Source organism: Pteropus alecto, unplaced genomic scaffold, assembly GCF_000325575.1.
Source record: "Pteropus alecto unplaced genomic scaffold, ASM32557v1 scaffold20, whole genome shotgun sequence".
Taxonomy (NCBI): domain Eukaryota; kingdom Metazoa; phylum Chordata; class Mammalia; order Chiroptera; family Pteropodidae; genus Pteropus; species Pteropus alecto.
Genome location: NW_006436298.1, coordinates 48,073,345 through 48,100,576, shown reverse-complemented (window position 1 = coordinate 48,100,576; position 27,232 = coordinate 48,073,345). Strand labels below are relative to the sequence as shown.

The following is a 27,232-nucleotide window of genomic DNA, read 5'->3' as shown; positions in this document are numbered from 1 at the left end:
TGTTCAATTTCTGTAATATTTATGATTTTAAAATCTCAATAATTGACAACTACCACTGTGGCTCTTCGGAGTCAAGATCACATGTTCATAAAGTTGTTTGCATTTCTCACAACCCACAGTCCTTGTGCCAATGGATTCAGTTGGGACGGGTTATAACTGCCCTATTATAAAATTCTATGTTGGTTTTCCTGAAATTGGTGAATATAATTTTCATAGAGATAATGCTAAACACATTCAACTCTCGGTAACATTACTACTATAACATGGAAGAGGAATTTATATCAAGAATTGTAAATAACCATGAAATTTTCCTTGTCATATAACTAACCACAAATAACATATCCTCCATATTAAAGTAAGCAAATGAGCTATCATTTGGGCTAGTTTTGATGTATTTATATATAAATACAAGTAGTTAAATTTTTTTCTGATACATCAACTTCTAAGGAAAGAATAATATTTTGCTGAAATTCCCACATGAATGACTTTAGCCAAGTATCACCAAGCTCCTTCACTGCTTTGACCATTATAGGATACAGGGAAGAAATTATGTTTAGTGCCTATGGGTTCAAAGGTCATGAGACTATATTTACTATGTATGAAGAATACACATCACCATCAAATTACATTTGATATACCTGGAAAAATTCCAAAAGATTGTAATTTCGGGGGGGAAAATTTGTCAAGTCCTTTTGTCTTTCATTTAATTCTCATTCTGACCAAAGTATTTCTCTTTACTCAAATGAATATCAAAATATCTAGAAAATTTTGACTTCTCAATTAGACCTCTCCGTATCTAACATGTAGTTTTGCCCTATCCAAAATGCTATGTGTTTTCCCATGTTTGAAAAGTCCTGAGTGAGCCCTATAATTAAGAACCTCTCGTTTCAGAACAGGAGCAACCCTGAATGATTTATTTGTCAGAGAGAATTCTCAGGAAGGAATGACTGCTCCTTCAGAGTTCACATCTGCTGCCCAGGTATTTTACTTAAGTTGCTGTTGCCTTTTCTTTCTTTCTTTCTTTCCTTCTTTTTTTTTGCCCCCTCTAGTAAAATGAAAAAAGAAACAGGTGGTTTTTTTTTTTTTTCTTTCATCTCCAGGGAGTAATGGGGAAACTCAGAGTTATCATTGAACTCTGAAGAGACAATCCTTAAAAAAAGATAGGAACAATGTCTCTTTTTCATTACCCAAAAGGTCTTTTTGTGCCTATTGACTCACAAGTGTATCAGTTCGATGCCTACACCCTATTGTCAAGGGTCAGGCAGTGGTTAACTGTTGGCATAAAATCAATGGTTTTTAAGGTGCATTCCAAGCAATTTCTATTTCCTTGAATCAACTTTGGGGTTCCCTAAAAGAAACAAACATCAAAGGAGTGAATGCCCTAAGTATGTTTATTCTATCATCCACATGACCAAACCACCATCTCAGGAACAGATGTGTGATATGAAATCACTGGATATCCCAGCTTGATAACTGGCAGGGACAGTGTCATCTGTGTACTACTGGCAGAATGGGTGTACCATACATATTTGTTGTCAAATTGATACCATACTGGGTATCTTTAAAAGACTGAAGACCACTCATGAAGTTGCTTATGAAGTTTCTTCCTCTTTCAGCCTTCCAGCCCTTTGGCTTGTTCACACAACTCAAAGAAAGAAAAACTGGCTTTCTTGCATCGCACTGGAATTCTCACGAGACAACTACCTTGGAGTAAAAATGTTATTGCACGATAAGTATGCACAGGATGAGCATCCATTCTGGTTTGCCTGGAACAGTCCAGATTAAAGCCCATTGTAAGTTAAGTATTAATAATGCCCTCATTGACTCTCAAAAGTACCTCAGATTGGATGATCAATTATATAATCACCCTAATGAAGGTCTTTAGTAAGATCAGTTTGTAGTACTCGCTCAGTAAAAATACCTTCCCTCTTCCCTTCCCCCTGGTTTAACCAAGACTCAGAACTCACAGATCAAAAGGAACTCCATTTTGGACTATTAAAAAGCTTCTCTATTTCAATGATAAGTTATTTATCTATGGTTTCAGTACTATTTTAGTAATGACCAATTTTAATAGATTTGATTTATATATTTGCATTTCCTCCCACCAAAAGAAAAAAAGAGCAATGCATTTTTATCAAGCAAAAAGATAAGTGGCAATAATACAAGAAATAATGAACATATAATTTTTTCATTAACAATCCAAACACTACAAAACATAGAATATACAACTTAAAAATGAAAATACAAATTAAAGAAAAATGGGGTACATGTCATATTAGCAATGCAAAAGACCAGCTTAAGCATAATTTCTCTAAATCAACAATTAATAAAAGAAAAGTGCCCTTTTCTCAAATATGCACAAAAATATTTCAGTCACTTCTAGGGAAAAATTAATAAAAACTTTCTGCTAATTCTATATTACAGCATGTATTACTAATGGTTTACAAAACTTAAGTGTCTTCTTACACTTAAAATTTACAACCTTTTCCAATCATTATACACTCATTCAATCCAGTCTGTCAAAAATAAAATTATTTCATTTCTATATTTATGAAATAATTACTGATATGTTATGGATCTCGTATAGTGAATGTATTCGATAGGGACAGTGATCAGAATAGTGTCATGGGTCTAAAGAGGGCCAAGGGTCAAACAGAGAGAAGAATCAACTCTGCTTAGCACATATTGATTCCTGTAATAATTCTAGTATTCCTAAAGTAATTCTAATTGTACATTTCTTCATTCTAAAATATGTCTAAAGTTTTCATAGTTAAATTTGCTATCTACTTCTAGAGTTTATTTAGAGTATATTCACTCATGCCACTTGATAGAACGTTTCCTTCTGGGTTCATGTTGTCCCTACAATTCTAAGTCCAGCTGAAAAAAAAATAAAAAATCAGGACTCAATAATATGCCCCCTTTCTTCTACATGTTTAGTGATTCACACTAAATTTTATGGTAAACTGCACAATCCTAGGTACAGCTCTACAATGCAAATGAGAAAGAAAATACTTAATTTTTCAAGCAATAATACCAATGTCCACTGCAACCCATATCTCTGAAGGAGCTCTGCAAGTTCATGCTTATAGCCATGGTTTTACAATAAGTCATGCCTCAGGGGTGCAGGCCTAAAACTAACAAGAATGGAAAATCACATCAATATCTCCTTCCAAGCCACCTGTACAAAAGGACTACGGTCAGCCAGCCTCAGCTCTGAGCTTTCTGGTTTACATCCAGCAAATGCCTACCAAGTAGATTAACATTCACATAGGGTGGCAAACTTGAGGATGGAGAAGAACCGAACTGCGTTTCTGGAAAGGGTTCCAGGGCCTACTAAGTGGTCCTTTGGTGTCATTCGAGGGAAAAATAGCTGCTGCTGCTGCTGCTGCTGCTGCTGCTGCTGCCGCCGCCGCCGCCTCCATCCTCTCGCTTGGGGGAGGATGGACTGTCTCGGACTGGCAGTAGGTCAGCTGCTGCTGCTGCTGCTGCTGCTGCCGCCGCCGCCTCCGCCTCCATCCTCTCGCTTGGGGGAGGATGAACTGTCTCGGACTGGCAGTAGGTCGTAATGGCAAGGGATATGACTGTTCTTTGGGAGGTCGTATGGATCCTGGGTCAGATGCCCATTATTGCTGAATATTCCTTGGACAATACTCACTGTAGGTTCTGTGATAACCGGGAACATATTAATTTATCATCGAAGAAAATTTTTAATAATTAGAATATGGCATTTCTTGCAATTATCAAACACGCAAGAGGAGTTTTTATAAAAATATAAGAAAATGTTATTTTTTAAAACAAATGATCTTTTAAAAACAAGATAGAGGTGGCTAATGTGTGGTTGGCAGACCCACTGATGCCCGCAAACGGTGTTGAGAACCAAAGGATGACCATATGGTTGGGATGAAAACATCGAGGGGATATTAAAAAAACCCTGGATATGAATCATTGTCTAAAAAAACGTTGGCAATAATCTAGTGCAAACCCCTAACTCTACAGGTAAGACGACTGAGATCCTTACACGTTAACTCAATTCATGGAAACACAAGTTCACAATGTTAGGGCTGAGGCTCTTAGCTGAGTTCTCGCCTCCCAGTAGCGGGCTTATGAGACAGTTCAAAAGTAAATTTAGTTCACTACGCCTCCAATTTTAAAAAGCTATCTTAATACTTTAAAAATAGTTATATATCTTTTCACTGACATGTCTGTAGCATAAAATGAATTACTAGTGACTAGAGTTAAATTAGCCATTTCATTTACAAGTAGTAGAGAATTTTTTTAAGTTTAAATCATAAATACTTAAATAGAAAGAAAAATAAAAATATATAGCCCTACTATTTAACCAATGATAGTTCTGATATGTTTTACCTTTCCTCAAATGGTACTTGCAAGGGCAAGCCATCAAAATAACTCTAATTTTAAATTGAAATCTTATTAATTTGTATCAGATTCACATCTGAGAATATTATCGATATATTAAACAAATTTAAAAGTAAAAATTTTCAATCCTGCTAAAAGCATTATATTAATATATTGAATGCAACCAGGAATTGGAACCACCTGTTTAATCCACTAGAACCATTTGTTTTGGCTAACTCGACATGTTAGCTAATATGATACATATGCTCTTCCACATATGTGCTAAAATATTCACTATGGTTACAAAACAAAAGATGGATGACCAGACGAGAGATAAGAAAATTTCCTTTAAATTTTTTAAATGGTATTTTCCCTGAATAATTTATCTGACACCGACTAATAAAATCACTGTAAATATAGCTTACATTTAAAATATGGGTCATTATTTTCACTAAGGTTTATATGAACTGCTGTTGATTTCTCAAAGACTTTAAAATTGTTTTTTAAAACTTCCCATACTAGGTTCTTTCTTTGGTTAGGAGAACTTACCAACTTCATAGACATTCTTATTGGCTGAAGCTGAATTATTGATCTCTGCATAGGGGGAATCTCTCCGTGCTGGTGACTTCATCTCCACATAGCCACACTCTGAGTTTTTGGGGATAAGTACAGGTGGGTCTTTAATAGTGGCATATGGGTTTTCAGAACTGCTTAAGGAGCAGTTACTTGAATTGTATTCAGAATTCTTTCCCAAGTCTGTGAAGAAAGATAGGGGAAAAAAAGCAGATGCTATTTCATGAACAATGTTATTTTTTTTTCTTGGTGATAATTTACTTGGGCAGTTTTTCTTTGTAGCTAGTTTTCTAAATTATATACACTGAAAAGAATGCTATACATTTCTACTTATTTTGGAGAGAATTTGCTATAAAATTACTATAAAGTACAAAAAACTATGAAGTATTTTTAGCTCTTCTCTAAGGTGAATGCCAATGTAAACATCATGGATTTGATTTCCTTTCGATTATCACACTCAGTAAAAATTAATCTCATTCTAGTTTACTAACAGTATCTAAATTCTCAAAGGCTTCAATCAAGAAAGCATCTGTTGATGGCCCCAGGAGCACAAGAAGATTCTATCATCATGATGAGGAAGGCATCTGTGCTGAGGATTCCTTGTAAAACTGGAATTCCTCATAAATACTGGGCACGTGACGTTATAACTCAAACTCCTCCTCAAGAGCAGGCCTCAGCGAACATGCAACCATGCTGATCTCTTCCTATTTCCTTTTTTACATTTTTCTCTCTTCATAAGCCATATTTCTTTTGAAGGAAATAGGTGTGTTTTCCCAGCAAGCTGAAACCTGTGTTCCCCCAGACTTAGGCTCTAACTGAAGTCCACTGATAGCCACTCGCTTGATGTCAGTCAAACGTGTTTGTGCGTTTGCTGGAGTAACCACATTAACCTTTCTACATTTTTTCTACACTGTCACTCTTGCTCGTTTGGCAAATTAGCTCAGTCTTTGAGGTAAAAATATTTTTAAGAATTGTGATTCTGATAAACGTGTTTCTTCCTCAGATTTACACCATACCTTTCAAGGACTTTCCCATGTAACTTCTGTCAAGTCCAAAAGCACCTGAGATAATGGAAGAAAAAAAAATACCCAATGAGAACTGAAAGCAAGAGAAAGCCCATCTGATATTTCAACATCATGGAGGAAGATGGTTTGGGCCCCTACTCTACCTCGCCGCTGCAAACATAACCAAGGTTGCTGCTTTTTAAACCTTTACCCCAGATGGCCCTAGTGCTTAGAATTAAAAACACACATACATCATTTCGATCATTCTCTTGCTCATTTACAGTGACTTTGGGAAAGGCTGATCAATACAGGGAAGAAACTGAGGCACAGATGAGTCAATACTCTTGATTCAAGGTTGCACAGTGGAAAGAACAGAGCCAGGACTAGAACTGAGACAAAGGACTCTGATTTCATCACTCATTAGCCACATGACTATGGGCAGGATGTTCAACTGAGTGTCAGCTTCCTTATCTCTAAAATGAGAAAACAAAACCTGCCTTCCAAGCCTTACAGTGTTGTTGGGATCGTTAAGTGAAATAGAGCATAGGCTTCGTAAGCTTTGAGGCACCATATAAATGGATGGTGTTTTCATTACTGTAACACTTCCTGTGTCATACCACCCTCAGCTTCAGTCTATCTGTAAGCATCCCAAGGCCTTTGCAATGATCTTTTAAAGGAATGTTATGGGCTTAGGTTAAAAACAGAGAGTAAAGCAATAACTTGTGTGAACATTCAAATAAGTATGAGACAAAGAAATGACCCCTGTCACTGTGCATGAGTTTCTTAGAGTGATGTTAAACTCAGGTTCTGATGGTGATGTCCTATGGGGACATGCTTTTGTGGAGACAGAAGGAGGATCCCCTAAGTGGACAGGTTGTATCTAATATCAAACATTGTGGGACAAGAAATGGGAAGCTTTCCTCTCAGGCACACTCTCCTGGGTCTGGGTTGTGACATCTAACCAAATTCCCAGATAGTAGGAAAGGCACCGAGTTATGCAGGGATGCAGGATAAGAGTACATAATGAAGAATTAAGCTTACCGAAAGGAGGCTTGGCCTTTGGCCTTGGTTCCTGGGAGGTCTCCTTGGAATGTCCTGCCCAGTAAAAGTGTATTTGTTTACCTGGGAGCCTGGGACTATACTGGATAGTCTAACAAAGTGATATATGGGACGGTTTCGGGACCTCTTGGTATCAGCTCATCCTCTCAATGGGCTAGAGATTTAAGGTCAACCATATGGACAGTCAACCAAGTCTTTGTGACCAAGCCCCCATAAAAACTCTGGACACCAAGGCTGAGGTGACTGGCCCTGGTTGGCAATACTTCATGTGTATTGCCACAGACTGTTGCCAGGAAAAGCTGGTACTTTGCATGATTCCACTGGGAAAGGACAACTGATAGTTTCACATTTTGAACTTCTGTTGACTCTATGTGTCACTTCCCTTGGCTGATTTTAATGTGTATCCTTTTGCTGTGATAAATTATAACCATGGGTATGAGAGTTTTCCATCAGTTCTGTGAGTTTTTCTAGCAAATTATTGATCCCGAGAGTAGTCTTGGTGATTCCTAGACCTTGTAAAGAATCCCATGAAGATAGGCAGGGCCTGTGGTCTCTGAGAGCTCCCTATCGAGGAACTCTGTATATATTACTCTTTGCCAAATTTCTTTAGCCATTTCCAAACTGTACCAAAGTCTTGTTAAATGCACGTCATGGCATTAGCTGTGCAATGAGCCTTTCCCAAGGAGTTAAAGGGAGCAACATGGGGTGGATACTAAATCAGGGGACAAGAGTTGGGGCTGTGAAAACAAACACCCCTGCCAGATTCTCTCTTCAGTGCCTTGGAAGATCGGGATGCTGTTTGAATAAGGGAGCAAGTAGGTTTCTTCATAAACTCCTACACGTCTCAATCCTAGGACAGGCACTTTCAGATGCTCAGTTTAATCTAATTCATACAATGAGCCAGAGCACAGTCATTATCCCTATTTTACAAACGAACAAACCAATCTCGAGAGATTGATTAGCCCAGTGTCACATAACAGAACCAGCAATCGATCGCAGGGCTTTTGTGTCAAGTTCAGGGCTCTTTCAGACAACATCACCACAACTTTTCCATCATTTAAAACACCCACACATTTCATCATCCATGATGTGCCTTACTCTGTTCTTTGTAAGAGAAGACTTTTCTGTGCAACAACTTTAGAGGGACATTAAATGCAGAATTACTCTTGGGATGAAACAAACCAAGGAGATTCAGAATTTCCAATGAAGATTTTATGTTCCCAATAATCAGTCCCTTGGGTCTCATTGAGACAGAAAGCAGAGATTTATTTGTGACCAATGCAGTGACTGTGTGTTCTGGAGTCAGAATAAATTACAGTAGGTGAGGGTCAAACAAGAGAACATTTTTCTCAGGAGTCCTCAGGGGTATTTTACTGAATATCAACTCATGTACTTCTTTGAGCTAAATTATTAATGTAATTTATAGTTTTTAAAAACTTCCCTAATAATTTCTCCAATAAATCATTTCTCTAATAAGTATATTGTAAATAAGTATATTATATAAATAATTTTACTGTGTGTATGTAAAAATACACATCCTATTGATAATGTTGGTGTAGAATACAGATAAATGTTAAGACTCTGTACTTACTTTCCTGCTTAAACATTTGCATTTCTGTATTAAGAGGGGATTTCTGAGCCCACAGAGACTGGTTCTGACATCTGGCTCAGGAGACTGGACACATATATGGTGTTCACAGAAAGATCCGAGGGGGAGCAATCGGAAGACCTACTGGAAGACCTTGCTTTACCTCCATCCTCCCAAGAAGTCCTGGACAAAAGAGTTAACTTCTCTGTGCTTCCCATTTTGTTTCCTCTACACTAAGGGTCCCCAACATTTTTGGCACCAGGGACTTGTGCTCCCATGAGAATCTAATGCTTGATGATCTGAGGTGGAACTGAGGCGGTAATGCTAGCTAGAGAGCAGCTGCAAATACAAATGAAGCTTCACTGGCTTGCCCATCGCTCACCTCCTGCTATGAGGCCCAGTTCCTAACAGACCACGAACCGGTACTGGCACCAGTCCACAGCCTGAGGGTTGGGGACCCCTGTTCTACAAAACAATATCCATGGAAGGGCCCACCAGTATGGGTGCCAGATTTAGCAAACACAGGAAAGCCAGTTAAATTTGAATTTCAGAGAAACAACAAATAATTTTTACTGTAAGTATGCCCCAAGCCTCATATATTTGCGATATATTTATATTAAAAATATTAGTTGCTTATTTGAAATTCAAATTTAACTAAGCTTCATGACAACCTTACCATCAAATAAATACATATAAGGGGTTGTTACGAATAAGGCACCGCGCACACATTAGATACCACATCACCAAGCTCCCCCTTGAGGATAAGGTACAAGTGCTTGGAGATGGCGCCACACACTCAATCATGGCAGTTCTTTTCGTGCAGACCAGGAATCCCCGCCCCTTTGCAGGAGGGCTGTGAGATCCAAACTTTTCTCATGGTAATACAACAACATTGTCTGTCTTTTTCACTCTCGTTCTCGCTCAGGGACATGGTGGCGTTTTCCAGGAGCTACACCAAATGTGAGGTCACTACTGATTGAACACAGAAGCAGAATAAAAATCTAGCGGTTCTCTGTTAAGAGTGATGTTCAAAGATTTTATAAAAGTGTTAAACAGTGCCATTCTTCTATTATTTTTTTTGAAAACATAGTAATTTTTCATCAAATGCATCTTATGTTATGAAATGAGATTATTGTTATTATAAATAACAATTTAAAATGTTCTGTTTTAATTTGTAATATGGTAAATATCACTAGATATAACCCATATCAACAGAAGTTCTTTGGGGTCCTTGCTAACTTGTAAGAGTACGTGAAAGGGTCCTGATTCCAAAATGCTTGAGACCCTCTGACTTACTATATCTCCATTTCCTCACTAAAAGGGGAAGGGGGCCTCAAGCACTGGTCTCCCATACTAAAAGAGAGCAAAGAGGAGCACACATCCTGACACCCAGCTGACTAGGTTCAAATCCCAGCTGCACCAGTCAACAGATTTTGAGACTTTGCACAAATTACTTAATCTTTTAAAGACTCAGCTTAACTGTAACATGGAGATGATGATGATGATGATAGTCCTACCTATTAGAGTACTTGTGATAATTGTGTAAATTAATATATGTAGTGTTAGAATGTAAGCTACAAGCAGGCAGAGATTCTTGTTTCATTTTACATTCCTGCCACATAGCGGAAACTCAGTAAATGTTGAATAAATAAGGGATTTGGCAGGATAATAAGCCCCATAACGGGGGTTAGGTATGAGTCTATTATTATTATTTTTTATGCATGTTTTTAATAGACCGCTTTGGCACAAACATAAATCTAGGACCGTCTGAGGTGACTACGAGACAAAGGAGCTTGTCCGGGCGCGCGCGGGCTGGGGCACTTGCCAAGCTCGTTGAGGTAGCCGCCGTGTTTCCAGTCCGCAGGCAGCGTACCGGTGCAATCCACCATAGGGCCTCGTTTTCCAGGATTTACATTTTTCAGATTCACAAACAGCTGATTGTTTTTTGACTGTTAAAAATACAAACAACAAAAGATGTAAAAAGAGAATACGATGTGGCTTTCCCCGGCACAGTGGCACTGATCTAGGGTAAGCAAGTCCACGGCGTGTATCGAGGTCTGGTCCTTAAACGAGGCTGGGCGGAGCGGCAGAGGTGACCACTTCGCAACTGGTGGGACGCAGAGGGCAGCAGGAGTACGTGTCCCTCGGCCCGAACTGTGCCCTCCACTGCCTCAACTTCCTTTCACGTCGTTACCCCGTAATAATTAGACCTTACTTGGATTTACATACATGGAACTTTGAATTGAAAAAAAATTCTTGGTCTGAGCTCTCCTATCATACACTGTATGATCTTATATGAGTCACAAGTGACTCTTAGCTGTTTTCTTAGGTATAAGCATGAAGATAAGATTATCTCCTTTACCTCCCTCCCTGAATGTGAATGGGAACAAATGGAATGATGAATATGAAAGTCCCTGGAGAGTGCGAAGTGCAATTTAACTAGGAGGCGCTATAATTAAAATCCAGCTGCATTAACTTAATTGCAACGGAAATAATTTAATTAGCTTGGTTTTCTTCTAATGGCGAGCTGGAACTAAACAATGGAGATTGGAAATATAATTCAGGTGCAATTGGAGGGGAGAAATGTTTGGGATTTCAGAGCATTGTGGCAGAGACCTGGGGTGAGCTGGGGTGCTACAGGAGCAGTTCCAAGTTGGATGGCCCTGGGTCTCCAACCTCTCTGTGCATCTTTAAAATGGGGATAATAATCACTCTTGAGTCACAGGATTGATGTGAAGATTAAATGCGTTTCTATATGTAAAATGATTAGAAATGCTTGGCACATAAAAATGCTCAGCACATTGTTCCTATTTGATCATTTTTGACCTGCAAAAATGCAATTTCGTGTGGTTCAACCTAAGTACATGTTGTTGTTGTTGTTGTCGTTGTTTGGTTGTTATGAAAGTACAGGAAAGGGCACTCGGAGATGGATGGTTGGAAAAGACAAACTTGGTAATTTTACCCAGGATTGAGTCTGCTATGGTTCTGCTACGAGACATTATCTTAAAACCTCATGTGATATTAGAAAACTTTTTCCAAAGAGGTGCAATGGAAAAAGCACAAATTGTAGAGACAGGGAGACCTTGACTCACATCGCAGCTGCCTCACTCTCTAGCCAGGGAGCTATGTTTGGAAGTGACTTAAATTCCCCATTAGAATACACACTTACAGGACTGTTTAGAGGAATAAATGAGATAATAGGTATAAGGTTTCTAGAACAGTGTCTGGCAAACAGCAGCCCTCGTATCTGCTTGTTCCTTCCTCTCTCCCCTGCCCACCTTCAACAACTTGAGCCCTTTCCTCTCACCTTTGCAATGGTCACCCTGTCCCTGTTGTTGACGTGAGGGGATGTGGCACACTGGGTGAGTGTGTGGTAACTGGGATTGGTGAAGTAATGGCTGTTAGCATTTCCACTGGTGCTGTGAGGAAGAGTTTCTGCAAGAAGACAAGGAAATGGTTAAGATGGTAGGCTCCCTTAAAACTGGGTGGGAAAAGAGGGAAGCAAATTAACAAGAACAAACGTTTGGACTGCTTCCATATCACAAGCTGGGTAGGATACCCTTCTGCCCAGCATACTCAGCAAAGCTCCTGGAAGCAGCAGGAGTCTGCCTTCCTACCCGCCCTCTTGAAAAGTATGAAAATATCCACAGATAACTAACTGCTCTTTGCTTTGGGAAGGCATTGCTTTGAAGCTACTTCTGCGGTAACTTTCTTCTTTTTTTAAACACTTGAGTTCTTGACACGATATTCTGCACTAGAAATGTACTAGTAGGTAAATAAGCTACTTTATGTATTCTCCCAGAATCAGTGTATTTATAAACATGTGACCCCTCAAATCCTTCAATAATTGCCCCACAATTAATAAATATTTTAAGTTTCTAAATTCCTCAGTTAAAGTGGTTACTTCTTCTCATGATTAAGCATGTCATACTGTAAAATTTACTTTCACGGGGACTTGTGACAGAAAGGAAGATTCAAAAGAGTTTTCTTAAAGACCTGCCCTGGTTCTCGCTAAAACCAAAAAACTATTTTTTATGTAACTTGGTTGCTGTGTGGTTAATGATTCGTGTGGGCCCAGGGACAGGCTGAAGGGAACCATGGAAAGAACTCAAGGCCCGGGACTGAAGACCTGGTCCTCATCCCCGATCTGCTCCATCACCCTGGTAAAGTTACAGCTACTTCTCCTTTCTCCAACCTGTCGCCCACATAATGACAGAAGCCTGGGACTAGGTGCCCAGCAAAGCTTCTTCCAGGTTGAAATTCCCCCAAACTAAGGCAACCACGTAATGAAGTTAATTTAAAAACCCTCATAAAAGACAACAGTGATGATTTTACTACTGTTGACATATAAGACACACTTTTAACAACATTTCTTTTCCAAATGTAACATTTTCTCAAGGTGAATTGACAGTAACAGTGGGCAGCACCACTAAATACCCAGCATCAAAGAACTAGAATGAAACCTTATTTTCCAAGGAGTAAAATGCCTCTAACGACTCCAGCCTTACCTGAAATGGCATAGTCTGCATTCATGACTCTCATGGCAGGGGTGTAGGTCACTGCGGGCATGCTGGATTCCTTTCCCTTCTGCTTATGTCGATAAATAATGAACAACGCCAGTAGGAAGAGAACAACCAGGACAAGAATGATGATGCCCGCAATGGCCCCGATCTGGTAGGAATCGGCAGGAAGAGCCGTGCTGGTTCTGCTTAAGCTGTTCAGATTTCCAACTATTATAACACCAGCTAGGAAAAGGAGAAAAAGAGATCTGAGTAAGGATGACAATGTGCTGGATAAATGTCTGCTCTCTAGAAAAAAAAAAAAAATCTCCTGCTATGCTAAGACCTGGATATTTTCAGTTCATGAAATATTAATTTGGAAACTTTGGGAAACCAAGTAGGAAGGAAAAACAAACACACCTCATTTTCAGATGCTGTTGGTGTGCTTGCTCTCAGCCTCAAAAAAAAAAAAAAAAGAAAAAAAGACAGGCGTTCTTGAATTCCAAGATTCAATAGTAGGATTTGGGAACTTCTCACACATTTCAGATTAAACACTTAGGCTAATGATTAATTAAAAGTAATACTTCATCTAATTTTTATTGTGCTTTATTTATGATACAGTATCGAATTTCTGAAGGGAACCATGGAGTTTCTGAAGGGAACCACTCCCAAACGTCTCAATTGCCTAATTTAATTTTATGTCTACCCTTAATATTTTTAACAGTAAAGTTACTTTCTTTCCAAGTAAGAATAACTCCATCATGAATCTAGTCCAAGATCAGGTTCTGCCTTATTGTGATTTTAATGCACCTTTTACCTTGGAAAATATTGTTCTCTGCGGTTATTTTCTATGACAGAAAGGTCTGTCCCATTAATACCTGATGACATCATCCTAAAATCTTACTCATTAACTTTAAAATTCAGTTTTCCACAGTTCTTCCTCTTCTTTCATCGAGTGAGGACACTAAAGATATGGGTTAAGAGTCAAGAAACTTGGCATCTAAAATAATTGATCCAGATATTCTGAACTTTACCATAAGATCTTAGGCTGCAGTTTTGGCATCTGAAAATGAGGAAACTGGCCTCCATGAAGGGGCTTTCAGCTCAAATGTCCCTATGACTTTGTGATTCTAAATGCTAGACCTTCTTATAAAACAGTCTGCCCTGAAACACACAGCACCAAGGCCAGTGCAGTGTGATTACAATGTACCTGCAATAATGATATGATTGTGGAATATAACATCCTATCATTATGACAGTCAAATATAAGTCATGAGCATGAAAAGTTATTTTATAAAAGAAAATTAAACGAGTACCTACAGCGTAAGTCTATAGTCTACAGTGTAAGATGACTGCATCTACAACACTGCGTGAACTTTCTAAAGTCTTTACACACCATGTGCTTATTACCTGCTGGAGAGCACCATGTGCAGCAGGAACGCTCTGGAGGTCATGCTTAGGAGCCATCAGAAGCACTTTCTCAAAGGCCCCATTCACCCCAGAATTGGAACTGCCTGAGTGCGACTATGTACAGGACAAGTATTCCCAGGTCACTGTGATACACGCCCTAGTTAAAAATCATGGGTATCTGTTTTTAACAAGTTAACTATATGCCTACAATATGACCCAATCATTCTATTCCTATAAATTTACTCAGGAGAAATAAAAGCATATGTCCGTACAAAGACTTGATACACTATTATTTATAACAGCTTTATCCGTAATAGCCCCAAACTGGAAAGAACCCAAATGCCCATCAATAGGTGAATGAGCCAACAAATTATGGTATATACATGCAATGGAATACTACACAGCAATAAAAAGAACAGAACCACTGACACACACTACAACATGGTTTAATTTCAAAATAGTTATGCTGAGTAAACAAAATCAGACAAAAGAGTATACAGTATGGTTCCATTTATATAAAAATTTTTAAAAAACACTAAATCTGTAGTGAAAGAAAATAGATCAGTGATTTCTCAGAGCCAAGGGGGTACCGGTGACAATATCAATATGTAGTATAATTGTATATATGTGTCACTTTTTAATAGGTTAATTATACCTCAGTAAGGCTGAAAAAAAATTATGGGCAGAGTGGAAAGTTCATGAGCTTTGGAAATCATGGTATCGAAGCCCTGACATTCTATAGTAGCTATGTGACCTTGGGCAAATATATTCAATCTCCCTGAGCTTTAGCTTTTTCCTCTGCAAGACAGCAACACTAAGACATCCAGCTGACAACTAAATAAATAACCAGCTACACCTTGCAGAGTGATGAGGAGTATGTCAGATAACACAGGTAAAGATACTTAATCTTGGGTGGTAGGTGGTGGTCAAACAATACAAGGTATTCACTAGTATTCTTACCTTGATCACATCGTGCCCCCTTCCATCCTGGGCTGCAGTAACAGGTCCCAGTGATGTGGTCGCAGGTGGAGTTGTTCAGACAGTCACATATCTGGCGACAGCCGTAGCCATATGTTCCTGCAGGGCACTCTGAGAAGGAAATGAAAGTCCAATAACTCTCCGGCTTTAGGAATCCGAGGCAAGGCTGTTTTTTCACTGTATGATCCTGTGTGTCTGGAGGCCAGCTCTTCCAGGGGGTCCTGTTCAGGCAGACTTGTACCACCCAGGGTATCCCAGAGCTGGCCAGCATTCCCTGAATCATGGTGGGACTCACAGGCCAGGTGACTTACAGGGCTGGAGACTGAGCCCCTCATTACAGCTCCCAACACTTTCAGCTTCTACGTACCCATCTACTGGTTGGGTACATAGAGGGTCTGTAGAATCCCAATGGAATTGATGAAGATTATCACTAAGATGATTTAAGATGTTTCCACCAGGAAAAACTGGGATAGAAGGAGACCAGACTGACATGTATAAACTAGAGATGCTTCCTTGAGAACAAGTACTGGAGGCTCAGAGATCCTCCCAATGGCACATTCTGACTTGAATTAGCTGGGGGTATGCTAGAGAAAGGGGGCAAGTTTTGTTAATTTTCTAGGTAAGAACTTCATTTACCATAAGATGACTCAAATATTGGATTCACAGGTGGAAGGCTGAGAGACCGAAATAGTGGGATTTTTATGATGTAATCTTACCACTAAGTTTAGGCATGACTTTCAAAGGAAAGCGTAGGTGTGTTAAACTTAAAAATCATGACAAAATAGTGATTTTTTGTAAAGTGACCAGCAGGGGGCAATGTGCTGTTATTATTCGAGTTCTCTGTCCAAAACAGGGTTTCTGTTTACAAATGAGCATTGGGAGAAGTCTCCAAAAACAGGGTCGTCTTAATTTGATGTTCAGAGTAATTACAGAAGCACTTAAGAGAATTACTTAATAAGACCATAACCAGTCTGCCATTCAAGTGAAAGTCAGTTTAGAGCCTAGTATGGTTTCCATACACATATGTATATGCACATATGTCTAGACATTTGTATATATACACAATATTCATATACACAATGGGTGTGCAGGCAACTGTGTGACTCGGTTTCTGTTTCATGATTAAATGAACTAGAGAGCAAAACTAAAACTGGATCTTCTCCGTCCAGGCTGCTTCTTAGATGTCGCTCTTGCTGTATTTCAGAGGCAGGAGAATATGCGAAAATATTCTAGGGTTTAGCACATAAGATTGAGACAACTGGACTGTCCAGGGATACTGTGAGGCGCTGGCGGGGTGGAGGGAGACTGATGCTTTATTGCCAAAATCCTGCTGTGCTGATCAGTCTTTCCAGGCCACATTGCTCCTACAGCCACGTAATCTTTGCTGCATCCTTCCCAAGAGTGGAGCGTTTGGTGAGAGGGAGCTCTCTTGCCCCATATAGCTCTAAGTCCTTATTTAATTCCTCTTGCATACTGAAAGTCACAGAGGAAAGGAATGATAAACTAATCTGAAATACTCAGTCTAAGACTGAATGTTCTTATAACCTTGTAAGCAGATGCATAGCTGGTGGGGAGGAAATGGAAAACCAGGGATGGGTATTCCAAAGAGCATATTCTCCCAGGATGGAATTTTTACAATAAAATTTTAAGGCAACATATTGTCTTGAAGGTTGTTAAGACTACGACGAGAAGTTCTTAGCAGAAACGGTCTAAAATTACTTCTAGAGAAGGTTGTCGAAAGGGTGGCAATGTGCATGGACTTGTTCGCCCAACCCCTCTGCCTCCTGCACACTCAGCCTGGCCTGCATTCTCCTTCACCGTGAGACCCAGGCTCTGCCTTTGCCATGAAGAAAGCATGACTGGCTCTTTTAAAGTTCTGAGCAACCACGTTCCAAAAATAAGGAGAGTAAGAGGGAGCCAGGATGAACAGATGGAAAACTTGAATTCTGTCTTCAGTCTTATAGCCACACCCCCTCCACCCTAAGAACTGAGTAGTTACTCTGAATTTTGAGGAAAAAGACAGCGAAGGAAAAGCTAGTAAGGATCTCAAGTTGGCCAAGTCTCTGGGAGAAGAAGTCAATTGCTCAAACAACTTAAAAGTTGCGAGTTCCGCGTTAATATTTTTAGACATCTAGGAAAACTGATTCTAGGGAGAAAACCCATCTAGAGATGTCATGTTCTCATACTCACTCTGTTCACAGTGCTTCCCCATGAACCCAGTGCGGCAAGTACACTGCCCGGAGATGTGGTCGCAGTCAGCTCCGTTCTGACACTGGCATATCAACGCGCAGTCCTTTCCATAAAACCCCAGGGGACACCCTGTGAGAGGAGGGATGGCAGGAGTCAAGAGGCTGCTGAGGAGAAACACAGCTCAGCTCTTGCCTCTTAACCGTTTGTGTTTAAACCTTGATACACTAGCCCTTTTCCCGTTTAGGAAAAAAGAAAAAAGTGCAGCTTGCTGCCAGCGTTCATCTAACATCACGCATAGGAATGCTACGTTTTGGGGATAAAGTTAAGACTGTAATCCACAAGTTATCTCAAGATAAACACTACAGCCACAAGCACCACCGGCGAGTATTCTCGGGGCAAACGAGAGATGGGCTACAGGGCGAAAAAGACAATAATGCATATCTCAGCTTGTCACAAAGCCTTCTTTGAAGTTTCAAGACGGAGCTCTTGCAAGGAGGTTGTAATTCATAAGCAGGGCAGAACAGTTCCATACCTGCCAGTTTCACCATTTCTGGTACCCCTGGAGGTGAGACTAGTTAGTGTCTCCCTAACAAGGCATCCCCCAACCCTGCGAAAGTCTGGGCGCACTTCCTCCCATGCTTTCACTCAACTACTGGAATCCTGGACTCAAGTTACATGGACTGAAATGAGTACTTTCTATTAAAATTACCTGTATGCTTTTACTTACAGTATAGAATGTTTCCAGCTCTGCTAGTAGTCCTGTCCACTGTATCTGTTACTAATTTAGGTGATATTATCTCCTTCACCAAAGATGTGGGGTAGCATTCTGAACATAAAAAACCCTGCACTTCACAGGTGCTTGGTATAAAAGCAACAGACCTTCACAGTGCCGCACAATTTTCAAGACCCAGACCACCAGGGCCCTTGGGCTGAGGAATAGCACAAGCCTTAGTGGCTTTCACGCAGCTTTCCCACGAGAGTCCATCAGGGCTCTCTGGCATAAAGAAAGCTTCAATATGGGCTGGTCCAATGGCTGTTTTAATGAAGCCTGAACTTTCAGGAAACAGAGGCAGACAGATGCAAGAATACGACAATGATCACCATAGCCGTGTACTTATTTAGTACCTAGTCCGTGCCAGATTCTTCTCATGCTTCCTCTCATTGAATCTTTACAGTAGCCTGGAGACACAGGATGGATATTCCTGCCCAACATATGAGAACTAAAACCATAGCGCCCTAAGTCGCACGGCCAGCAAGTGGCGGGGTGGCAGGGGCCATGATACAAATGCACGGAAGTCTGGCTCCAGACCCCATATTCTTCCCACTATGTTGTGCCGCTTCCACTTAAAAAGCTCCTCTGTTTGAAACAGGCCCTAAATTTGGAATTATAAGCAATAACTTATAAGTACTTTTCTCTAAGGAGCTCAAAGACCTTTATATGTATGTACATAATCTCGGTAGAATATGCTTGGAACAACCTCCTTCTTTACCAATTTTTCTTTTCAAATCATAGCTCAAGGTCTATACCACCTCTAGGAAGTTTCAAGACTTGCTCAGTCTGTTCTCTAATTATGTTCTTTGATTAGTATGAAACAATTGCCTAATTTCTGACCCATCTTTCTTCCACAGCTCATTACTGTGATTTTAATTTATACATTATTATTCATGATAACCATAATAGATACTTCCCTGTCTTCTCTCCTATATTCAGTTAAAGGCAAGAGGGTAGAGAAGAGTCTTTTTTTTTCTCTCAATGATGCCAGCTGTGGAGTACTTTGTACATTATAACATACGATGCTAAAAGCATCATAGAAGATGAAATGATTAGGATGCTATGGGGTAAAAAATGGCAAAAAGAACTAGTAATTCTTAAAGCATGATCCCAGACTGGCATCACCACGTGGAAAGTTGTTAGAAATATGAATTCTCGGGTCCCACCCCAGACCTACTGACTCAGACACTCTGGGACGGTGGCCAGCAGCCTGTTTATGGAGCCATTGGGGTGATTCTGAAGCTGGCTAAAGTTTGAAGACCACTGAACTCGATCTTCCCCAAGAGCACACATGAAGTCTTGAGGCTTGTCATCTCCGCTATCCTTCTAATCACTGTCACTTATTCTAACCTTCGTGCTGTTAGAATACACGATAGGGGGTTTGATCTCTGTAAATAGGGTCTGCTTAAAGAAGGGGAAGAAACAAATCATCATGTATAGCACTGCTTCACCTCACTGCCCTAATATGACATAGAGACAGAAAACTTGGAACGTGGCGACTCTGATCCACTTAAGAGAGAAATTCAGATGTCTAGAGGTCATTTTGTAGACAAAACACTGCAATGCAAGAAACACTTGGTGAGCTCAGCTCCTGTGGGCCAAGGGTAAGGCTGTGAGGCTATGTCCTCCTTGGGAGTGGTTCCCCTTGGGGGCCCTCAGAAGGCTGGCTGCTTACTCTGCGTGCAGTAGAGCCCCGTCCAGCCAGGAGTGCATTTACATTCCCCGTCGTAGGCGCTGCAGAAGGCCCCATTGTGGCAGTTGCACGTGTGGATGCAGTTCGGGCCCCAGTGGGCAGGTGGACAAGCTGAAACCACAACACGCAGAGAGTGTGCTGTTAGAGTTCTGAGGCCAGCACCCGGCAGAGAGAACTCCATCCACCCTTCCACATCTCCTTGCATGTGAGAGCTTAGCAGTGTGCATCAGGGCTAAGAAAACACAGTGCTCCAAATCTGACTAAAACCCAAATGGCAATGCTGACTGTGACAGCATTACTGATATACATATTCATTCACGGACTGTGGAGTGAGCTGGGTGGAGTGAAAATCATCTCAAGTTTACAGATTCAGTTATTTCACAAGTACACATTCAGCACCTCTGTGCCCAGCCCTGTTCAGGGAATAGGGGAGAAAGCAGAGGATAAGACAAAGTCCAGACTACCTTCTGGAAGCTTATATTTTAGTAGGGGAGGCAGGCATACCAACCAGCCAACCAAAAAAATCAATGGTAGTAAGAACTATGAAAAAAAATAATACCGGGTAAGGGGGACAAGAATGACGAAGCTGCCCCCTTAAGGGAGGCTTCTAGGAGGCGAAGATGTTTGAGCAGAGATCAGGTAGAAAAAATTAAGTGACTCCAGAGAGGTTAAGGGACACAAGGTCATGCAATTCAAGTCTTCGATCTCAGCTATTGGCACTTGTCACCCTATTCCAGAGTTGTCATTACAGACTTATTTTAATGTTAGGTTCCCAGCTGTATGAAAGAATTGGTTTACTTGTAAAAACTCTAAATTAGAAAAAGCAGAAAATAATAAACCAAATCTTAAGTTATCTTAGATTCAATCTAAGATAGATTAAAAAAAAAAATCTTAGATTTAAAGCAAAATAAGCCTAAATCTTATCAATACTTGCCCATTGAAGGGCAATTAGAACCTCAGATAAAGTATCTGTGAAATGGTAATGAAAGGTTATATGGTAAAATGATTTACCAAAACCTTTTTATTCATACTAATGTTTCAAGAATATAATTGCTTAAAAAGAGGACCACCTACAATTTCTATATGGTTACCCAGTAAGGAATATGACCCAGTAAAAACAATATATAAATGCGAAATAAATTTAAAAATGAAAAAAAGTGTCCCATTAATGTGTAACCATTTTTTCCCAAGAGCAAGGAAAAAATAATAGCTGACAGTTGAGGTCTGCAGTGAATCTTAAAACAGATTTTCTGCATACATGACTCTCATTTTTACGGGTGAAGAATCATTGAAAAACGAATAAGCAAGAGTGTTATTAATTTAAGTTCTTTCTAACACATTATTTAGATTTACGTATAGGATCGTTACATAGAGCTCTTAATAAAGAAAGCCATTTAAAAATTAAAATAATGTATCATAACTTTTCATATGTATTTTTTTCTTGATAATATAACCATTCATACTTCGATCCTAAAGACTTTGAAAACAAATAAAAATAGTTGCTCAGTTCTTCTCAAACAAGACTTACGCTGAGAGCAGTCACTGCCGATCCACCCCGGGTAACACTGACAAGATCTGTCGATGGGGTTACAGGTTCCGTTGTTGGTACAGGTACAAATTCCTGCACAGTTTTTCCCAAATCTGCCACTGGGACACACTGTGAATAAGTTTTAAGTCAGTTAATTCACAATTACATCCCATCTCACAGAACCCTAGACTCTCGGGACAGGAAACAATGTTAAAGGTCATGAACCCAGCTGCCCATTTAGCAGCTGCCTCCACTCAACACCATCCCTCATCCTGCATGGGCTCATTTTCACAAATACCTGAAGCCAAACACCCTCATTAAGGCATCCTGAGCCAGGAGACATCATCACATTTCTAGAAATCTGACTTCATAATTTCTCACTCAGGGAGTCAAAAATCCTTCCTCATATTGATTTTTCATGGAAGGCTGTTTTAATTAAACCCGAAGAGTAGCACAGCTCGGAGAATAAAGCCAGAGTGGCAAGCCAGCTTTTCCAAAGCTCAAAGTCATATTTACAGAAGCTGCGAACATGGCATACTGGAGGCATCGATAGCTGTTAGCTGAAGACATGTCCTCGGGAAGTCTGAGGACAGACTGCATGGGGCTCGCTCATCACCACATATCCCTCAGAAACGCCTGTGTGCCTTACCTTCATTGCAGAGGGCGCCTGTGAAACCAGGCAAACAGTCACACAGGCCCGTGATGTGGTGACAGGGCCCACTGCTGTGCACACACTGCGGGCATGTCTGGCTGCAGCGATGCCCATAAAAACCAGGGGAGCAGACTGAAAACAGAAGGGAAGTCAACAATTATCTTTCCTGAGATGTGTTTCTTTCATATCCCATATCAAGATCCAGTTCAAGTTTTGGGTAAAAAAAAAATTATTTAATGATACTGAGACTTTTCCAAGTGTGAAACCACCACCACCAAAGGAAGAAGAGTCCTCCTCAAAAAAGAAAAAAAGCCACTACATTCTGAATTGCACGAGGGCAGGCAAATAAGTTAGCCTTCTTTATTTTCTCATGTTTGCCCCCAATTTGTTTGAGGTTTCAGCACGGGCTCAAAGAACTTTTGTTGAACAAGTAAATGAAAGAAGGAAATAAAATTCTAAATTCTAACAAGGCCCAAATAAATACTCTCTAGCCATGTGCTGAGCTTTTCGTCTTTAAGAGTCATTGCTGGCACTAAATAGATCTACAGTCCGAATTAAAAGACGGTTCCTCTTCAATGTGGTCCAGGTTAATGACTGTGATTGAAAAGTAAATAAGCAAAATGCTACGTAATTAGGTTCTTCCCAAGACATGTTTTTTGGATTTAAATATAGAATGACGGCATAGCGCTCTTAATGAAAAGAAGTAAGTAAAAAAAATACATGTATCCTGTCTTGAGTGCATTTACTGAAATATTTAGTAAAATCTTATGGATCATTTCCTAACTTAAAAATTCTATTGAGCAATGTCAACAGCCCGCATTTTTAACTCTGCAATTCTATTTTCCCCATAGCACTGACTTTAAGACTACTAGCAGGATGCATGATTCGCCTCAAGGTTTGGCTGATGTTGACTTCTAGTAATTGAAGTAAGGCGAATGCCAAAATTGCTGAATAAAATATTTACAGGTCAATGGATTTCTGGAACATCATTTGCAAGTTAAGGCAGGATCAAGAAACATATCCTGATGATGATGCCAACGAGGCAATGAAATCATTACTGAGAAGAAATGGCTAGAGCTCCATCTGTTAGGTTTGTCCTGAAGGTTGGAAGGAATAAAACTCTTGGGGAAGTGCTATCGAGGACAGCTCTGTGAAAGGACAGGGTGACCTATTACACTCCTCTTTGCCCTCTACTACAACAGAACATCCCTAGGAACTGAGAGGTGGGACAGAGATGATATTTCTGCACATGGTGCCTTGAGAAGAGATGACGTTATCGCCGCCTAAGGAAACACTTACTTCTCTGACAAGTGGTGCCTCGGAACCCCGGCGCACACTCACAGATGCCATCATCGGGGGAGCACGAAGCCCCATTTTTACAGTAGCAGGGCAGGGAGCAGTTAGGGCCCCAGCGTCCCTCAGCACACACGCTGTCACAGTGGATACCTGGAACGATGCACACGGCAAGGCTGAGTGAGAAGCAGGGCAGGTGGGTAGGCACCTCTGCGGTGGTAGGTCAGAGACAGGGAATAAGGTCATGGTGTCAAAGCCGAGTTATCTCAGGCAACGATGAGCGGATGTGGTATAAGGTTTAAAATGCACTTATACATATCAATACACCATCCTATATTGTGTGATCATGTATCATCATAACATTAAAATAATCCCAGGATGATTTTCAATAGAGTCATAAAAGAGAAGGAATGAAACATCTTTGTTATACTGATTTTCTTCTTTAGGAAGACAGAGCAAAGGGGAAGCCTGAGGGCTCTCTTAAAGGCAAAATTTAGCAAAAAATATTGCATCATTTAGCTCTTAGCAACCTCATCCTTGCCCCTATTCTTTATTTTTACAGAGAAATGGAGAAAGTGTAAAAAGATAAGGAGAAATAAAAGATGGTTAAATTGATTTATATAAAGAAAACTCTCCCTTTGGAGCAAACAAATAAATACAGTCTTAAAATATTTTGATAATACATCATACAGCACAGAAAGATATACTAATCTGTGCCACCAAATTCCTCTTTAAAAATTTAATCTGACATTGGGCAGCTATAGGTGGAATATCCCAATTAATGTTATTTTTAGCTGTCGTCTAAGCTATTGATTATTATGAAAGTTCATGTAGGTGTTTAACTCACTCTGGAAATAAAGAAACTTTAGAGTCAGTCATGAATGAACAAAATGCCCCAAGGAAACATAAAGAAAAATCCAAGGTGCAGAAAGAAAAAGAAAAACCAAGTCTTATTTGAAGTAAATGGAAGTCTTTTGTAAATTCGTATCTGAAATACAACAGGGACCTCTTTCTTGTAAGTCTGAATTCTTCACGACTCAAAGAAATGCTCTTTGCATTGAGAGGTAATAAGAATGAGCTATAATTGGTAGTGAACTGGTGACTGCTGGGTTTCAACCAAGTGAAAACACAGTAAGAACACGCACGTACACACTGCCCAGCACTAAGGAGGCTGAAAAGGCAGTGTTTGTACTACAGTTTTTGCGTCTAAACTGATTAGGAGAAAAGTTACTATGGCCCGAACCTTAAAGCAGAAGCAGCCTCGAATTATCACGTGCACATTGCTAATTAGTACACAGCCATTTCTGAACCATAACTCCACTTTTGACTGTTCTGTTTTTCTCATTATGAAAGTCTCCCACATGGTAAAGGCTGTTAAGCCGGCATGAAAGTGCACAGACCTCAATGTGTCTAGTTTGAATCAACAATAGACTGTTATTTTAGCTTGGACCACTGGCTAAAGAAAGGAGACCAGGCCCATTATAAGTTGATTGGGGTTTAAGAGTTCCCCATAGAATAAAATATGGAGTTTTGGCCAACTATATTTCTTTCCTTGAATTTGTAAATATAGGATCTTTCTGTTTGTTTGTTTGTTTGTTTTTCAAATCTCTTTTGAAAAGCTGAGATGGATTGCAAATTCTGTGTGATTCACCAGCCGTAGGATCTCATCTGGTGCTCTGACTCACACCTATCCTAGGCAGAAGCATCAACTATCAACTGTATGCAGGAGTAAACCACTTTAAAGGAGACCGCAAACTTGAACTTGGCTTTGTGAATTTGAAGGAAGTACCAACAAATGTAATCTGCTACAGGCTTTACTCTATTCAAATTCAGAACCCTGAGTGCTGACGTGAGCCAGGACTGTTTAACAGCAGCTGACACTCGAACTCGAACTCGCTTCTTACAGATTCTGACACCTTGGCCATTTTAGTCTGGAGCCACCCACACAAATCCCAGTTAGAATTTTGGATAAGTGGGTGAGTAATTACTTTGTTAATCTGAAAATCATCCTGAATGTTAGTCCTGATTTTTTGGCACTTTTTCTTTTCGTGGGGTGGGAGCTTGGGGAAGGGAGATTTAGCCATTTATGGTGATTTCGTTTATCAGCTACTTGTCAAACCTCTCCTTCACAATAAACCTAATCAATACAGTTAAGATGGAATGGAGTTTACTTCAGGTCAAAAAGCATATGTTGCTTTTTTCCATTATAGATTATCATGATTTATATATGACTTAGCACATTCTCAGTCAAAGCATGTTGAGAAAAATGACTGTAGGGCAGATTGACAGATCTGAATAAGTGATGGTTTATTTCATATCTGATTCCTTTTCCCTAACAGGCTTGTTCAGCTAGTTAGCATAATCATCAATCATAATCAACTTTTTCTAGGTAATTTTCATGTAAGTAACAAGGCCCACGATATGGCAAGATAAGCTTGTTTCACATGATTTTCCCATCATTCCATTTCCAACCAATCACAGGGAATTCTAGAGATCATCTATCAAATCTTCTGTCTCCAATCACATGCCCATATTTCAACAGGACCAAGCTTACTTTTAAATAACCTTTATTTGAGTGCAATGAATTCTTTCCTTGAGAAGTAATTTATAACAATTCTATTACCAACTCCCCCTAAATATTAAATCTTTTTTTTTCTCTATCACTCATAAAAATTAGTCATCGTTTTGCAGATATTAATGCCTAACCTATTTGAAGACAAATATAAAGTATGTCTCAGTCAGGGGGCAACTCCAGGGAAGAGTGTGAAGCTCTTTTATCCTCTTGAAGCACCATTTTCTCCCACTGCTACTCTTTCCTTTAGGTCTCTGTGCCCTCTTTATCTTTCCCTTCATCTCATAGTCAGGAAAGGATAAGATAAATTTATTATTGCTCAGGTGTTACCGTCTCTGGAGAATATTGTTTTAAGAGAACACACATATTAAGAGCCTAAGAAATAAACCTCTAATTGTGGAATTTCAAGCAATGAGTCTCACAGAAGGGATATCAAGGTAAGTGCTTCTCTAGGTCACACTATACACTGCTACTGATGTGACCTCTATGTAAGGCTAGCCCTAAAGTGAAACTCTCCAGGATAGAGAAATGTAAGTTTGCTTTAACCACTTTTTGGGGGGTGGGGAGGAGTGGGCTGTGTATGTTATGTGCATATGTGTTTTATTCCTGAATTATTTCCATTGACCTCATCCTACTCTTTGCCAATATTGCTAGAGTCCTACAGGACAGCTTTTTATTCCCTTGTTTATCAAAGACAGAAAAGGAAATTCAACTCAATAAACATCCAAGGGGCCTGGCAGCTGCTGACTTGCTGATGAGAGGTTCTCTAAGAAAGACCTCCAAATCTCGAGTGACAATGACCCTAGAACAGGAAAAACCAACTCTGTCTGGGGATCACAGTAGGGTAAGGAGGTAGCTTGTGAAGGCAGAGTGGAAAGGTGGGAGCAAGCCTCGGAGGCCCAAATGTGCCTTATTCTTTAAAAATCATAAGTTGGGGACAATTGAAACTGGGGCTGGGAAGGGCAGAAGTCACGTAGGGGGCAGCGAGGCAGTGGTCACATAGGGAAGAGCCAACAAGGCCACACTGTGAAGTGTGAGCTTCCTCCTGGTGTTAATAGAGACTAA

General features: G+C 40.0%; 1 protein-coding gene across 1 annotated transcript in view; it reads right to left on the bottom strand.

The window, feature by feature from the left end:
* Window positions 1-3,466: 3,466 nt before the first annotated feature.
* Window positions 3,467-27,232, bottom strand: part of MEGF10 (multiple EGF like domains 10) — a 116,376-nt gene continuing 92,610 nt past the window's right edge. The window contains exons 13-24 of the mRNA XM_006913339.1: window positions 23,602-23,748; window positions 22,300-22,434; window positions 21,651-21,779; window positions 20,105-20,233; window positions 17,658-17,786; window positions 15,450-15,578; window positions 13,089-13,325; window positions 11,888-12,015; window positions 10,406-10,529; window positions 5,946-5,990; window positions 4,906-5,112; window positions 3,467-3,663 (exon numbers count right to left, since the gene is read on the bottom strand). Of these exons, the coding sequence (XP_006913401.1) occupies window positions 3,467-3,663; window positions 4,906-5,112; window positions 5,946-5,990; window positions 10,406-10,529; window positions 11,888-12,015; window positions 13,089-13,325; window positions 15,450-15,578; window positions 17,658-17,786; window positions 20,105-20,233; window positions 21,651-21,779; window positions 22,300-22,434; window positions 23,602-23,748 (1,736 nt within the window). The remainder of the gene's footprint in view (window positions 3,664-4,905; window positions 5,113-5,945; window positions 5,991-10,405; window positions 10,530-11,887; window positions 12,016-13,088; window positions 13,326-15,449; window positions 15,579-17,657; window positions 17,787-20,104; window positions 20,234-21,650; window positions 21,780-22,299; window positions 22,435-23,601; window positions 23,749-27,232) is intronic.